This window comes from Phasianus colchicus, chromosome 2 (assembly GCF_987193195.1).
Source record: "Phasianus colchicus chromosome 2, bPhaCol1.hap1.1, whole genome shotgun sequence".
NCBI lineage: Eukaryota > Metazoa > Chordata > Aves > Galliformes > Phasianidae > Phasianus > Phasianus colchicus.
In genome coordinates, this window is record NC_143437.1 from 3688891 (window position 1) to 3704644 (window position 15754).

Below are 15754 nucleotides of genomic sequence, written 5' to 3' on the forward strand. Positions count from 1 at the left end.
ACCTGCAGCTTGCGGCCGTGCGCTGCGTGCGCGCATCGTGCAGTACGCGCCGTGCCCCGCCTCTGTGCGCGCTCCCGGAGGAGGAAGAGGAGGAGGAGGAGGAGGAAGAGGAGGCGGCTCCAGGCCTGGCCGAGCGCTGCCGCGATGGACAGCTCGGGGAAGGAGCGGGAGGCCGTGCAGCTGATGGCCGAAGCCGAGAAGAGGGTGAAAGGCTCGCATTCCTTCCTGCGGGGGCTCTTCGGGTGAGCGAATTGATGGGGGAGGGGAGAAGGTGTTGCAAAAAGAAAAAAAGAAAAAGGGGCTTCAAAATAACGGGATGGTGCGTGCGCGGGGGGGGGGTTGCAAAAGGGAGATGCGATGGGGAGGGGTTGCAAAAAGGGGAAAATTGCACAAGTGGGGTGCGCGCGACGTGCAGTGGGGTTGCATAAAGGGGATTGCGCGGCCCGGATGACACCCCCACCCCATAGGCAGAGGAGGGGGTGGCGATTCGGTGGGAGAGGGCACGCTGGGGGGCTGTGGATGTGGCCGCATGGCAAAGCCCGTCTGTGTTTTGCTGAATAATTGCTGGCACGGCGCGGGGAGCGGAGCCCTGGGAGCCGCGGTGCCCGCAGGCTGCTGTGAGCAGTGCTGTTCGGGCACTGAAAAGGCAAAAGTGGCTTCATGCACTCTCCTGCTCTCGTCCAGGGGTAACACCAGAGTGGAGGAGGCCTGTGAGATGTACACCAGGGCTGCAAACATGTTCAAGATTGCCAAAAATTGGAGCGGTGAGTGCGGCTGAGTATTTGTGCTGTTAAATGGGCCCGTCTGGGGACAGCTTACCACACTAAACTGGAGCTATAGCAGCCCGCAGGGTGCTGAATTTATGGGAGGAGGTTTGCATTGAGCCCAGCATCGCTGTGCTGACCTGGGTCAGAAATACCTTTGGGGCTGCTGCACCTCTGGTGCTGGGGAGCGCCGGGTGGTTGGCTATTTCCCTGCAATTCTGCTCTCTCTGTGGGGTACACTCGGTGCTGTGCTTCTGTTCCAGCTGCAGGGAACGCCTTCTGCCAGGCGGCCAAACTGCACATGCAACTGCAGAGCAAGCACGACTCGGCCACCAGCTTTGTGGATGCTGGAAATGCCTACAAAAAAGCAGACCCGCAAGGTATGGGGGACAAAATCCGGGATTGTTTTGTGCAAATCTTCTTAGCGCTGTAGGAGCGCAGCGCCGGGGCTTTCGGAGTCAGCTGGTCTGTGTGCCTGGAGAGACTCTGTGCAGCCTGCTGGGGATTACTGGCATTTCTTCCTCGTGCCACTTCTCGACACGAGAGAGATGCTTTCCTTTGCTTGGACGTGGCTTGTCCTGATGGCTGTGTCACCTCTTGGCGCTGGGGCTTTGTGGGATGGTAGAGGTGGGCTCAGTGGGTGAGATTTTCCAGAAGCTAGGGGCCTGGGGTCTTCAGCCCCATGGACATCCAGACGTGCCCTCAGCTGTTCCACGTCTGTCAGTTTTTTTTTTGGGGGGGGGGGAGGTCTTGAAACGGGCGCTCCTGCGTGCCAGCTGACTTTGTGTTGTTTTTCTGAACACACATGCTGCAGAGGCCATCAACTGCTTAAATGCAGCTATCGATATCTACACCGACATGGTAAGAGGCTGCGCTGTTGGCTGGGGATGGGGCTGAGCTGTGTGTCCAAGGCACGGCCACTGTGCCCTCATTATGACTGTGCCCCAGGCGGGGAGACCTCCCCTCACACACCTCTGTCCTCCCCAGGGGCGGTTCACCATCGCGGCCAAGCACCACATCACCATCGCGGAGATCTACGAGGCCGAGCTGGTTGACATCGAGAAGGTGAGGGTGCTGGGCCCTGTGTTTGCTGCTGTGGGGCACTGAGATCCCACAGCAACAGCGTCACCCTTATGAAACATGCTCTGGAGTTTGGGACCGTTAACGAGCATGCGAGCAAATGTTTAAGGGCAGCACTGCGTTTGGAGTTTGCTGGGTGCCCCTCTTGACCCACAGCCCCGCAGCGTGCCGTCATCTCACTGTTTTCATCTGCAGAGCAGAAAAGCTTTTCTGAACGTGGTCGCTGTGCAGTGATCTAACCCAAAACCCCGCTTCAGAAGCAGTGTTCAAGTGTAACATTTCTGTCCCCAGGCGATCGCGCACTACGAGCAGGCTGCAGATTATTACAAAGGAGAAGAGTCCAACAGGCAAGTGGGCTTTGGGATGTGGTCCCTTCCAACAGGGAGGGGTTGGAAATGGGGACTTGCCCTAGATTGCATACGTGCTCACACTCCTCGCCCAGCAGGCTCTTCTAAAACATCCTTTGGTAGGATGCCCAAATCCTACGTGATTATTTTAAGCTTAGCAGGTGCCCGTGCGTCATGCCAGTTGGGTTTCTAAAGAATGCTCAGATTTCTGTGCAGGGTTCTTATGCTGCAAGCAGACTTGTCTGGGTTGGGATGCCTGTTGTTGGTGCACAGAAAGCACAAAGAGATGAGCGGTGTCTGATACCTGGTCAGGCTGGAGGTCTTCGTGCTTTTCCCTGGGTGTTTGCTAGTTGCCTACTTTGTAGCTTTGGATCCCACCGTTCTGCAGCAAGTGGGGGAGGGGATCCTTGCAGGTGCTTGCAGGTGGCATGGATGTTCTCCCCCATCATTCACTTCCTGGTATGGATTGCAGCTCAGCCAACAAATGTCTGCTGAAGGTGGCTGCCTACGCCGCACAGCTGGAGCAGTACCAGAAGGCAATAGAAATCTACGAGCAGGTGAGGCAGGGGCAACCTGTCCTTCTGTGCCTGCAGGCACCACTGCCAGGGCTGGCACTGGGATGGCTGCTGGGTTGCCCTGGTGGGCCTCACTTACAGAAATCTGAGGATGGGGTGGGTTTTCCTCTTTGGTTTCTCTCCAAAAAGCTGTCTGGCTGCCACATAACTGTTTGCACAGACACTGGCATTTGTCACAGCACCATGGGTGGTGCTGTGTGTAGTTTTAATCAGGTGTCGTGCTTTTAATTCATTCCTAATGATGCAGATTTCTTTCCCAACTCCAATAATTCCTTTTTATGCCTAGGTTGGAACAAACACGATGGATAATCCTTTGCTGAAGTACAGTGCAAAGGAATATTTCTTCAAAGCTGCTCTGTGTCACTTCATTGTGGATGAGCTGAACGCTAAGGTCAGTGGTCTCGGAGTGGTTGCCTCAACTTCCTGCAGCCATGCTGACCAACCCTTGCCAGCAGGGAGATGTTTTTGCAGGCATAGGGCTCTGGTGGCTGTTATAGGGGCTTATAGCTGGTGCTGTCAGCTGCTGATGGCTGAATCACCTCTAGACTCCAGCGTAAGCAGAACGAAGGGTGAACTGCAGCACATCCAGAGGGATGCTCAGGGGTAAATCAGGGCACGTGGTACTGCAGTGTCCAGTGCAGAGTTTTCTGCTTCCTGCCCTGCTTGTGTTCTGGCTGTGTCTGCTTGGTTCTTGCTGGGTGATACCTCAAGCCATGGCTGGCTCTGAGCAGATTGAGGCCAGATCTGGCCCTGCCTATTCATTTCCCTGGGCTTATGCGTTTGCTGTGAATGTTTTCTTAACTTTTCTGTGTGGTTTTAGGACTAGAAGAGAAAAAAATGAAATAAAAAGTGAGGAATTTTGTGTGAAAAGAGCTTGAGGGTGTGCTTCTCTCTTTCAGCTTGCTCTTGAGAAATACGAAGAAATGTTCCCAGCGTTCACAGATTCACGGGAATGCAAGCTATTGAAAGTAAGTAAAGCCAGTATTAAAATAACACGCTCACATTTAGAAATGCAAACTGCCCTTTGCTTTGTGCTTTTTCGCCTTGCCACGGGTTTGGCCTTCTTCTCAAAACGCCTTAGGGGACATCAGATTCGCTCTGCATTGGATTCAGACCAAGCGGGTGGGAGTAGCAGCAGCAGAAAGATGATTATTGTGGTTAACTCGAACAAATCTGGGGTTGTGTTTGTGGTGGGGGGTTGTTGGTACGTGGCAAAGGTCCCCCCTTATGGAGGGACTTGCAGTATTGTCTGACTTGTAATGGTGTTCTCCTAGAAACTGCTGGAAGCCCACGAGGAGCAGAACTCCGAGGCGTACACCGAGGCAGTAAGTACCACCAGTCTGTGCATTTCTGCCTGGGGCTCTTTGAGGCAGCCTCCCTTTTTCTCTCTCTAACAGAGGCCTTTTCTGCCTTGGGAAGAGCTGAAGGTTTATAAAATTACACTTCAAGAGATGCACGGTGCTTGTTTTGCAGCTGCTTTCTGACTGCTTTTTTTTTTCTTCCCTTTAATAGGTGAAAGAATTCGATTCGATCTCGCGGTTGGATCAGTGGCTCACAACCATGTTGCTTCGCATCAAGAAGTCAATTCAAGGAGAAGGGGACGGGGACCTGAAGTGAATTGTTCGTGGTGTTTGTGGCATGCAGCCTAAGTCATTTGTTCTCGTGTTACAGCCAAGGACCACTCCAGGATACGTGATAAAATATCTAGCTTAATTTTGTTGCTTCTAAGTCCAAATGACTGTGTGTTTCTTTAGTACCCTGCTCTTTGTTGTGGCAACGTGGGTAGATGAGAAGCGATGCTCTGGGTATCACTGGCAGATTTTTCTAAGGTGAAAGGAACACTTCTGGCAGAAATCTTTGTGTTTTTTGTTATTGATGAGTCTGAAGTTTGCACTTGGAACTTCTTTTTTCTCTTCCTGTTCCGTCTTAAGGTTCAGTACCATTGAGTTGAGCATGTAAATATTTGTCTGTGCCAGTGCAGTACAAATAATAGATGCTGATCTGCTGCTGTATCATTATTGTTTCCTGTTTTTTAAATGAACCTCTGCCAGATGCACTTGGATCTTGTTTGTTTTCTTTTTAATGATTGAGCTTTTTAAATGGTGCTAGTGAAAGGCTTTGTGACTTAGACACAGGAAGCACAAGTGTGTGTACATCTTTACAGACACGTATATCTACACAGATATACATGTGTGCATGTATACACGCAGACTGCACAGTGCTGGAAGCATTGCACATCAGAGGACAGGAGAGCAGACCTAGTTAACCGTGTATTTTGTATTTAAGATCTAAATATAAAATGTAAGGCTCTTCTCTATTTTCTTGGATCTATTTTTCCACTTTATTTTGTGGCACAGTCCCCAACCCCGCTGCCCTAAGATGACTATACCCACGTAATAATATATTTTTCTAACTTCTCATTTAAATCAGCTCCTGTTGCTGTCTCCTGCAGGTCTTTTGTGCGTGCCAGGCACTACCTGTTAGCTTCTGGCCCTTTTGCTGTTGGCTCAGCTGCCTCGTTGTTGCGACATGCAGAGATGTTGGCAGAGGCTTGGCACTGAGCAGGACCCTTAGGTGTCTGGGTGACAGATGGATGGAGCTTGCTTTGAAGAGATGTAGGCGCTTTAGAAATTCTCCTTGTCGTTTGAGAGACGTGTTTTAAAATGTCTGCAACCAAAGCTCCTCTGTGCAACGTGTTGTTTGACTAGCGATGAGATGAAGCTACCTACAGCCCAGCTTCATACTGACAGACCTGTGAGCCTATGCAGTCTGTCAGCAGTTGTCACTTGGCTTTCCTCTGCAGTGGAGTGAGATGCTAAGAATGGAAACGTAGCTGCTTTGTTTGGCAGCAGTGGTGGTTGTGGCAGCTCTGGTGGGCACTGCTGCAGTTTGGACTCTGTCTTTTGTTTCTCTTGCTGTAAGGATTGTGTCTGCTCCTGTCCTGGCAGCCCACGTGTTGGCTTTCACTGCTCTTTGTTTTTAATCTAGATGTTTATTGGAGTAGAAAACCATTGGATTGACAGACTGACCTAAAAGGGTTCAGGAGTTGTAAAGCAGTACTATTATTTTCCGTTTGCTCAAGCGTCAAAAAACCAAAAATCACTGCTGGTACACATTTGTTTTTTTCTGTCTTTTCTCTACAGTCACTTATTCTTCATAGACTGTTCTATGCATCAGAACATGAAAGGTGAGACCCAGGAGCTGTTCAGGTTTAGGGTGAGTCCATTAAGCTGGGAAGATGCTCGGTCTCCCACACAACTTCAGTTTCCTTACTTCTCAGATGTCTTTTTATTAAGGCCAGTATTTGGCTGCAACAAATCCATCACTGCAGCTTAGCCCACCTCATTTCACATCTGTCTGGCTGTTGCATGGCCTTACCAAAGAAAGTCTTTGAATTGCACTTGTGGGCCTGGTCTGTCTTCACCAGAGATGCTCAGCCCATCAGAAACACGAACTACTGGGTGTTTTTCCAGCCTGGCCTGGGGCTGTACCAGCATCCTCCAAGTGTTCTGTGCCCAAAAATACTGGGCATGGGCATAGGACACAGCTAGCATGGTAGGCAGGTAGACAGTCTCAGAGCAAAAGTTGGACTGTTGCAGGTATGGCCTCATTTTGTACGAAAGGGCCCAAAGATGAACTGCTGCTGAACTTAGCCAGGTTTGGAACCACTCTGGTTTAATTTGTCTTTTTGCTAAGCACAGGCATAGCCTGCAGAGGGATTTGTCTTGACTTGGCTCTGGCACCTTAGCTGCCCCACTGAGGGGAGGTTTTACTTCTGTTAATGTCACACAGAACCGAGGTGAGTGTTTTATGCCTTTTTTGTTGGTTTGTTTTTCCCAATTGTCAGTATTGTGCACAGCTGTGATAAGATGCTTCTGTTGCTGGTGGACCAGAAGACCGTACCCCTGGGGTTATGTGGTCTGTTACTGTGCTCTGGAGTAAATATCATTAAAATACAAATGTTAGTTCTGTATAAATAGGCTACAGCATGACCTCCAGTGTATCGGTCGTAAATTGTTAACAGTTTTAAAATGACAATCTGCCACTCTGCTGTCTTTTTCCCCTCAGTACACATACTATGAAAACTTATTAATGAAATGGCCTTAGCAAGAATATGATGTCTTGTGTGAATCTGTACATTAATAAAGTGAAAATCATGAACGTACAGAGCAAACAATGTTCTTTATGGGAAAATACACAAGGCAGGGGAGGGTCCATCTTAATATTTCAGTCTTTTAATAAGAATGGTTCATACACATAACTCACATCTGTCCATTCATGGAGTACAAAAGCTTCCCTGGCTACAGGTATTTACTAATGCTCAGATTTACTTAGATATATCTACAAACTCTTTACATTGGTCACTGGGAATACTGAGTTTCAACAGGACATCGTGCTTGAATAAATATTTCAAATATAAGCTCTTGGAATGTTCTCTTTAAAAAAAAAAAATCCCTTTCTCTAGATTAAGTTATGATTCTATGGAAACATATCAGACATCCCTTTAAGGTTCAAAAATAGCTCTGTGCCACAGTTTGGATATCTTTATTGCTTTGCCAACCCCTAAGCCTTAGAATAAGCCCTAACCAGGCTTGATTGTGCTTACCTTTGCACTAATGCAATCTTTCAGTTTTTCCTCACAGCTTCAGATGAGAAAGCTTCTGTGGAAATACTATATTAATATTAAAATAAAGAGAAACAGAAAAGCAAAACAGAGAAGTAAATTAGATGAGCTCTAGGTTTTTTAACACGCTGACACTGGGAATCTGGTCCTAAGGTGGAAGAGTTAATGGTACAGGCAAATTGCTTTTGATTCACTGCTGCTTCCAAAAACCAGGGTCATCCCAGTCAGAGTTGTCACTTGGTACTTTCTCAGTGGCACCTATTTCGAAGCTTCTGTCCCTGCACAAGTACAGTATCCTACTCTTCCCAGTACTCCAGGGAGCTTAATCTGATGCCAAAGTAACATTTTCATTTCAGTTCAGCTTCTGTGTTAGCAAAGATGCCCAAGTGCAGGAAACACAGAGTGTGCTTACCCTGGGCAATCCCTCTCAGACTTTCCCAGCTACTGGCCATGATGGAAGAGAACAAGGGGATTCAGTCCCTGTAAGACTGACTGAATTTAAAAGGAGGCCTGTGGAACAGCAATGCTGATGTGATGGTGGAGAAAAGAACACTGCTGACCTATCTGGACCAGCAGAAAAGTGCTTGGCTACAATTCAGCAGGGAAGTGTCAGTAAGCTGCCTGTTCCATTCATTGACAAGTTTTATCCTCCAACTGCTCCAGCTTGAAGGCTGGCTGAGTACAAGCATCCAAACTGCACCAAGATTTACTGGAAAGCAACAACACCACCACCACCTGCACAGACACAGCACTCGGCTTCCTATGCAGCAACCAGAGAAATCACAATTCATGGAATGAAACTTCAGCTCTTTCCAGAGCTTGCTCCTCCCTCCCCTATTCCCAGGGAACAAGCTGGCTTACTGCTTGGCTATCTGGCCAAAGCAGAGACTAACCAACATTTCCTGAAATGCAAATTAGTGAAACTTAACTTATATAAAGGATTTCCACTTGAGAAAATACAGATTTGTTTAACTAAACTAGTGGGTTGAGAAACACAACATGGTTTCTCTCGATTGTACAGGTGTCATCAAATCAAACGTGCACCTTCTTTGTAGCCTAGCTGAACACAGGTACTTCTGCTCAACTGCACCCACCTCCAGCCTTCTATCTGCAGGGAACAACCTTTCTTCAGCTGATGAAATCAAACTGGATTTGGTATTACTCTCCCCTTCCTTCAGGAGATAGAGCTGTATGCACTGGATGTGGATAATTACATTTTGGAAGAAATTCTGGTAATCCAGGCAGGTCATTCACGTCTACCTCTGCTTCCTTTTCATAGCTTCTCCTAGTTCCCTCAGCAGGTTATTGGCAAAGTCAAGTGATTATACAAAGTGTGCAGCTTGAACTGGATTCGTAACACCAAATTACTCCATATTCACCAAAGCATGAAGCTGCGGCTGAATAGATTCTGTCTGTGTATGCAGTACTGTCAGCTCACTGAGGGTGGTAGCTATAAGGGCTCCCTGGGGTCCTGGAGTCCCATCTGACTTACAGTCAGTCCCTGTTGTAGAACTGCTGTCATGCAGTGCAGTCACACCCCCTGGGACAGCAGTGAAGCTCTGATAGTGGCCGTTTTCAGAGAAAGACAGCAGCTTCTCTGGCATTTTAGGTGACACATCATATTCTTCATCCGGGAGCTCTGTTTTGTGAGCCTCATCATTCTTAGATGCTCCTTCAACAATGACAAGGAAGGACTTCCATGGTGTGTTTTTATCATGGATCTGGAAAAACAAACCAACCAATCAACTCAGAAGGCTGAATGCGTGGAGGAGAAGCCCCCTCCAAGCATGGCAAAACTGACACATCACCACGTGGCCTCAAAGGGAGGCAGTATGGCTACAGGAGGACAGGGTCTCACCGAGGTGTGCCGTCGCAGGGTGGACTTGTCAGTAAAGGTTCGTCCACAGGCATTGCACATGAATGGTTTCTCCCCAGTGTGTATGCGATGGTGACGCTGCAGTGCATTCAGCTGTGTGAACTGCTTCCCACACTGGTCACAGCAATAGGGCCGTTCACCTGAAAGCACAGCACACAGTGTGTTACTCACTGGGTAACCTCGTTAGCCCCTCTCCTTCATCAGAGAAAAGAGATGATATTCCAGAAGAGGAAAACGTCAGCACTGCCCAGCTTGTGTCCATTGCTCCCCCTAAGGTGACACCAGACTGGACACACAGTGCAGGAAGAAAGGAAAGAGCAAGGCATAGCAGCCAAGCAGCAGTTTTGTTAGCTGGGGAATGTTGGTAAGGCTGTTTGCTGTAGAGTGGCACTGGGTGAGAAATACTGGGTGTATTTACTACAGGATCAGAGTAACACAAGCAAATTGCAACTTGTGGTATCACCACAATCCAAGCAGAAAAACTGTAAATGTGAAAGGTGGGCAAGCAGACAAAAATGGAGTGGCTCTCTGCAGTGCCTTGTTAAAAACTAAAACAGACATAGTACTTTGGTCTCTAATAAGGTTCATCATAACACAGCTGCATTACTAGCAGCACCTGCACAGCTGTCAGAAATACTTTAGAGATTTGCTGTAAGGGTCAGTAAGAAAGGGTCAGTACTAGGAGAAAGTGAGTGAAAGAAAACAGACTGCATCAAGAATCAAAACTTGTTTGCAGTGTAGAAATTCAAGTAATGGGAAATCCAAGAAATGAGAAACATCTTGTCTGAACTAAGCAACCAGGAGAACAAAGACTTCAAATTGTGATGGTTTGTTTCAAGCAGCAACAAAAAAGAGCACCTCCTACCTGTGTGAACTTTTATATGCTGGTAAAGTGAATTCCTCTGTGCAAATGTTCTGAAGCAAACTTCACATTTAAAAGGCTTGGATCCCGTATGGATTCTGTTGTGGTGCTTCAGGTACTCTTTAGAAGCAAAGCTCTTCCCACATGTTTCACACATAAAAGGTCTTTCCCCTGCAGCAAGGATGAAGAGAATTAAGTCAATGTAGCATCTGAGCATCTACTAAACAGAAAGAAGGCTATTGCATGCACGTTAACCACCTCACAGCAGGATCTGTGCAGACTAAGGTGACAGCAGGGATCTCTGCATAAAGCACTGAGCTTTACCCAAGAGAAAGCTGCATGGACTCACTAAGAGTGAGGCCAACCACAGCCATTTAGAAGTAAACCAAAGTGCCAAGACAACTTCATAAAATATTCCTTGGGCTAACAGTTCTGAGAAAGCTCTTTTTTAAAAAGAGTTAGCCAAACCTTTCATGGATGACTGACAGATCTCTGGACATTGCTAAACACCTAAAGCCACAACCCATGCTTTAGGTGCCAAATCTTGACTGGGTGGGAGCACCTTAATAAGCTCCTTCCACTGACAGCCTTTCCACCTGTAAGAACCTTTCTCACAGAAATTCTATCTTGGGATGAGAAAATCTAATTTTATATCAAAAACTGCAAAAAGGCAATTGGCTTCTGAGTGATGGTAACATCTCCTGGTTTCACAGCAGGCTGCCTCCTAGGTGTAGCACGCAGCAGAAGCAAGCCTTACCTGTGTGACATCTTTTGTGATATATAAGCATGTGATTCTGAGTGAACCTGGCACCACATTCATCACAGACAAAAGGCTTTTCACCAGTATGGATTCTGAAATGAGAAAGCAATATTAAAATACCAAGGTCTGTTACTTTCTTTCGAAGCACACCGCAGTTGTCTTCACTGTGAAAAGAGTGACTGTATGCCTGCACAAGTCTTCACTGTCTTTTGCAAACACCTTCAGCTGGGCCCAACTGTGCTTTCTGCAGTGCTGCTCTCATTTTATCGTGCTGCACGATCAAGGCTCAGATCCAGCACTTTTTTTTTTTTTTAAAGGGTAAAACACAAAACGTTAAAGTTAGAAATTGAATCAGATGTAGAAACCTTATATGCAGATTAAGAGACTGAAAGAAAAATGTCACGAGGCTGTGACCTAAAGTGAAGTGATTATCTTCCCATCACTGGGGCTACCAACACAATATCCCACACAGAACATGAGCGATGCCTTCCCTGGCTGTCATGGTTTTATGTTTTTTTGGTTTTCAGTATTCCACATCAAAACATCATGTACTAGAATTCTGTGGGGCCAGGGGGTGTGGGGAGGCATAGATTGATCTAGTTAACTCCATGACAGATTTTGGTGGAGAATGTGGGCATAGCTGCTTTTTAGCTTTTAGAACGAATCTCTCTCTCTGCTCTTAGAGAGCTTCGTTAGGGAGCATTATCAGTAGTTCAGGTTTTTGCACTGGAAAACTTGACCTTCAAAGACGGCTTGAAGCCTGTGATGAAAAGGTGGGATACAGTTGAAAAGGGTATCCAGTATTTGAGGGAAACAGCCGTGGTGGAAATGTTGTATGACCCTAACTTTGCTCCTAATGACCCACGCCAAGACCACGACCTTGAGAGAGTGAGGACAACGCCTGAAATATAGCAGAAACACACAACAACAGCACCAGACAGATATGCCAGTACACTAATGGCAATGTTTGACAGATACCAGGACCAACAGAGAAGACCCTTAGTTTTTGAACTGATTCTTATGCTCCAAAGCTATGAACAACAGCTACCCCCAACTTACGCTTCCACTTCCGCCATCTCACAAATGATGGACCAACTGATTGAAATGCAAGAAGTATCAGAAACGCTTGATGAAGATCAGAATAATCAAAAGAGTCTAATGAAGGAGCTGATCAAACTAATGCAGATCCAACTAATTAAAGACGATAAACCCTCCTTCTCACTTGCACCATCAAAAATCTCAGCTGTTAGAGGCAAATGCTTTCCAGCTCCAGGAAGGAATCCTACATCGCGACTTGCCTTGTGGCATTACTTACATGACCATGGAGAAGACATGAAGAAGTGGCACGACCAAGCTACTCATGTACTACGAGCACGGGTGAGAGAATTACAAAGCAGAATTACAAACCAGTGCAGTTGCTCCGGTTACCACAGGTAACCAGAGCATCATAGGTAATGATAGAGGGGCCCTGCCCTCAGTCAGGGGCATGGAAGGGATAATAGAGTTTATTGGACTGTGTGGATCTGATGGCCTGGCAGATCAGAACCACTGAAATATAAGGCATTGGTGGATACCGGTGCACAGTGCACTCTGATGCCCTCGACTTATGAAGGGACAGAATGAATCCATATTTCTGGAGTGACTGCGGGCTCTCAAGAATTGACTGTGTTGGAGGCCAAGATAAGCCTCACTGGTAGGGACTGGCAAAAGCACCCTATTGTGACTGGTCCAGGGGCTCCATGTATACTTGGTATTGATTACCTCAGAAGGGGGCATTCCAAGGATCCTAAGGGGTATCGATGGGCCTTTGGAATAGCTGCTGTAGACACAAACAACATTAAGCAGCTGTCTGTTCTGCCTGGCCTGTCAGAAGATCCGTCTGTTGTGGGGTTGCTACAAGTAAAAGAGCAACAGGTACCAATTGCTACAAAAACGGTGCACAGACAGCAGTACCGCACCAACAGGGATTCCTTGCTCCCCATTCAGAAGTTGATTCGTCAACTAGAGAGTCAGGGAGTGATGAGCACTACTCACTCACCTTTTAACAGCCCCATATGGCCAGTGCGTAAAGCCAGCGGAGAATGGAGGCTGACGGTGGACTATCGTGGCCTGAATGAGGTCACACCCCCACTGAGTGCTCCTGAGCACTTGCAGTACATTGATGATATCGTTGTGTGGGGCGATACAGCAGAAGAAGTCTTCACGAAAGGAGAGCAAATAATCCAAATTCTTCTATGTGCTGGTTTTGCTATTAAGCAAAGCAAAGTGAAAGGACCTGCTCAGGAGATTCAGTTCCTAGGTATAAAGTGGCAAGATGGCCGTCGTCACATCCCGACAGATGTGATCAACAAAATCACCGCTATGTCTCCACCCACTAGTAAGAAAGAGACACAATCTTTTCTGGGTGTACTACACCCAGAGAATGCATGTTCCAAACTATAGCTTCATTGTAAGCCCCCTTTATCATGTGACGCGAATGAAGAATGAGTTTACATGGCGCCCTGGGCAGCAGCAGGCTTTTGAACAGATTAAACAGGAGATAGCCCGTGCCGTGGCCTTAGGGCCAGTACGGACAGGACAGGGTATAAAGAACATCCTCTACACTGCTGCTGGAGAGAAAGGTCCCACTTGGAGTTTGTGGCAAAGAGCCTCAGGAGAGACCCGAGGCCGACCCCTGGGATTTTGGAGTCAAGCATACAGGGGGGTCGGAAGAGGGCTACACTCCAGCTGAAAAGGAGATCTTAGCTGCTTATGAGGGGGTTCGGGCTGCTTCTGAAGTAGTCAGTACTGAAACACAGCTCCTTCTGGCACCTTGACTGCCAGTGCTGAACTGGATGTTTAAAGGAAAGGTTCCCCCCACCCATCACGCAACTGATGCCACTTGGACTAAGTGGATTGCGTTGATTACGCAATGAGTGCAGATGGGGAACCTCAGCCGTCCAGGAATCCTAGAGGTCATCATGGACTGGCCTGAAGGTAAAAAGTCTGGAACACCAGCAGAAGAAGTATCACGAGCTAAAGAGGCCCTCAGTGCCTCACTCAACTCCAGACACTGACATACCTGAGCGAACTTCAGCTGTTTGCTATGCTTAGCACCCATAATATGTGGCATTCTTCAATTTAATACACAGCTGTGTCTTTTTAGATTATTTTCATACTTACTGCATAACATTTTGCTATTGAATATAAAGAGGCATCAAATTAGCTGAAGTAATGATAGCCCTAATCGCACAAATAACTCATCACGGGGTTGCTTTTCTCATGTACTCCTATGTTCAAAGTTAACAGTGCACTTCAGCAGCAGGCAGCCTGAGCCCACACACCTCTCCTTTGGCTGAAAGGAAATTACAGAACTCCCTTAACCTGAAAAGCAGGAGAAAAGCCACGAAACAAAGAAATACTGAAGTTTTCCAGTCAGTCACGTTTTACACCCCCACTTCACTGGAAGGCTCAAGGTGTGATCCAGGGGATTCCGCTTCTCCCCCCAGAATCTAACAAGGCCAGTTAAGTCTGTTCATACCTCATGTGTGTTTTAAGTGCAGAAGGCTGAGAAAATTTAGCCTCACACTCTGTGCACCCATAAGGCTTGTCGCCTGTATGCGTCCTTTCATGGAGCCTCAAGGCAGTTTTGGAGCTCAACCCCTTTCCACACTGCTGGCACTGATGACGCTCCCCACCACCCTCATGAACCTGGAGAATGTGCCTCTTGACGTCCTTCTTCCTCTTGAACTTCTTACCGCAGAGCTCACAAGGGAAGTGGCGCTCGCTGCTGTGGACGTGGCGCTGATGGCTTTTTAGGTTGCACCGGTTGGCAAAGGTCTGACTGCAGGTTTCACACCGATAAACGATTTCGGCTGCGATGCCGTGGCTGTGTTTTATGTGCTTGAGAAAACTTTTCTCATACAGGAATTCCTTCTCACACGTGCTGCACTTGAAGTTACTGCCTCGTTTCTTTTTGTCCTCTTCGGATTTTTTCACGTTTTCTTCCGTTTCAAAGTTGCCGTCGCATTCTTCGCTTTCAGGTTTGATGTTGTCTTCCACTTGCTCCTCCTCCCTCTCTGCATCACACGCATCCTGATCCTGTGGGTAACTTTCCTCTTCAACAGCAACCTCCGCATTCTTTTGCTGCTCTCTCAACCGCCTCGTGTATTTCTTCTTTGGGATTTCCACAAAAACTTTCCTCCCAGCCAGTCTCCCACTCGCCCTTCTGATTTTGGCATAAGGAGACTTCATCATTTCCTTTTTTTTGTCTGCTTTCTCTTTTGGTTTGGCAGCTGGCACCTCAAGTGACAGTCCAATTCTGGGCCTGTCACCTGGGGAACCTGCAGGATCTGGAGGACAGCCAGCCTGCTCGGGCTCTGCCACAGCAGCTGCTTTACACTCGAGCAAACTGCTTGGCTGGGCTGCACTCTCTTCCTCAGAGTTCTGTGATTCAGAGAAATTTTGCAGCTCCAGCAGCACTGATTCAAGCATCTGCTTCTTTAACTGAAAGCAGGTTTCTGAGAGGTCCAAGCACTTCAGCTTTTCGGCTATTTCTAGCATGCGCTGCACTCTGTCCTCTTCCACTTCTACCTTTGCAGTATAGACAAACTCAAGAAACGAAGCAAAATCAGCAACCTGGACCTCATTCAGGAACACGTTGGTTCTCGGGCCATCCATGCTCTTCTCGTTAAGGAAAACCTCCTTGAAAAACTTGCTCGTTGCTGCCAACACAGCCTTGTGTGCCACGAACTCTGCCCTGACACCCTGGTACTCCACGCTGACCGTCACGTCACAGAGGTGGCCCAGGAGACGCAGCTGGTGCATTTCATTCAGCAGGTTGATGGGAGAGGACTTGGATTCCAGTAAAACCGCATTACTTTCCAT

General features: G+C 47.5%; 2 protein-coding genes across 3 annotated transcripts; one reads left to right on the plus strand and one right to left on the minus strand.

Moving 5' to 3' along the window:
• The first annotated feature begins 35 nt into the window (after positions 1 to 35).
• Positions 36 to 6886, plus strand: NAPB (NSF attachment protein beta). The gene is made up of 11 exons (XM_031597827.2): positions 36 to 242; positions 685 to 764; positions 1028 to 1144; positions 1579 to 1625; positions 1752 to 1829; positions 2136 to 2191; positions 2664 to 2748; positions 3053 to 3157; positions 3666 to 3734; positions 4041 to 4091; positions 4279 to 6886. The coding sequence occupies exons 1-11, from the start codon at positions 145 to 147 to the stop codon at positions 4381 to 4383; spliced, it is 891 nt and encodes a 296-aa protein (XP_031453687.2). The 5' UTR covers positions 36 to 144; the 3' UTR covers positions 4384 to 6886.
• On the minus strand, positions 6680 to 15754 carry GZF1 (GDNF inducible zinc finger protein 1). Of its 2 annotated transcripts, XR_016463824.1 has the most exons (6): positions 14409 to 15754; positions 10886 to 10980; positions 10132 to 10299; positions 9249 to 9406; positions 7373 to 9111; positions 6680 to 6699 (listed from the first exon to the last, which is right to left on the minus strand). XR_016463824.1 is itself a non-coding variant. In XM_031597826.2 (5 exons), the coding sequence occupies exons 1-5, from the start codon at positions 15752 to 15754 to the stop codon at positions 8755 to 8757; spliced, it is 2124 nt and encodes a 707-aa protein (XP_031453686.2). In that variant the 3' UTR covers positions 6986 to 8754. The 2 variants fall into 2 exon arrangements, 1 of the variants encoding a protein (XP_031453686.2); XM_031597826.2 differs by lacking the exon at positions 6680 to 6699 and having other exon boundaries at positions 6986 to 9111.

Coding starts and splice junctions, on each gene's coding strand:
- NAPB (XM_031597827.2), top strand. CDS start 145: ATGGACAGCTCGGGGAAGGAGCGGGAGGCCGTGCAGCTGATGGCCGAA. Junction 1,626..1,751: donor TCGATATCTACACCGACATG/GTAAGAGGCTGC, acceptor TGTCCTCCCCAG/GGGCGGTTCACCATCGCGGC. Junction 4,092..4,278: donor CCGAGGCGTACACCGAGGCA/GTAAGTACCACC, acceptor TCCCTTTAATAG/GTGAAAGAATTCGATTCGAT.
- GZF1 (XM_031597826.2), bottom strand. CDS start 15,754: ATGGAAAGTAATGCGGTTTTACTGGAATCCAAGTCCTCTCCCATCAAC. Junction 10,300..10,885: donor TCACAAAAGATGTCACACAG/GTAAGGCTTGCT, acceptor TCCTTGCTGCAG/GGGAAAGACCTTTTATGTGT. Junction 9,112..9,248: donor CCCTGCGACGGCACACCTCG/GTGAGACCCTGT, acceptor TTGTTTTTCCAG/ATCCATGATAAAAACACACC.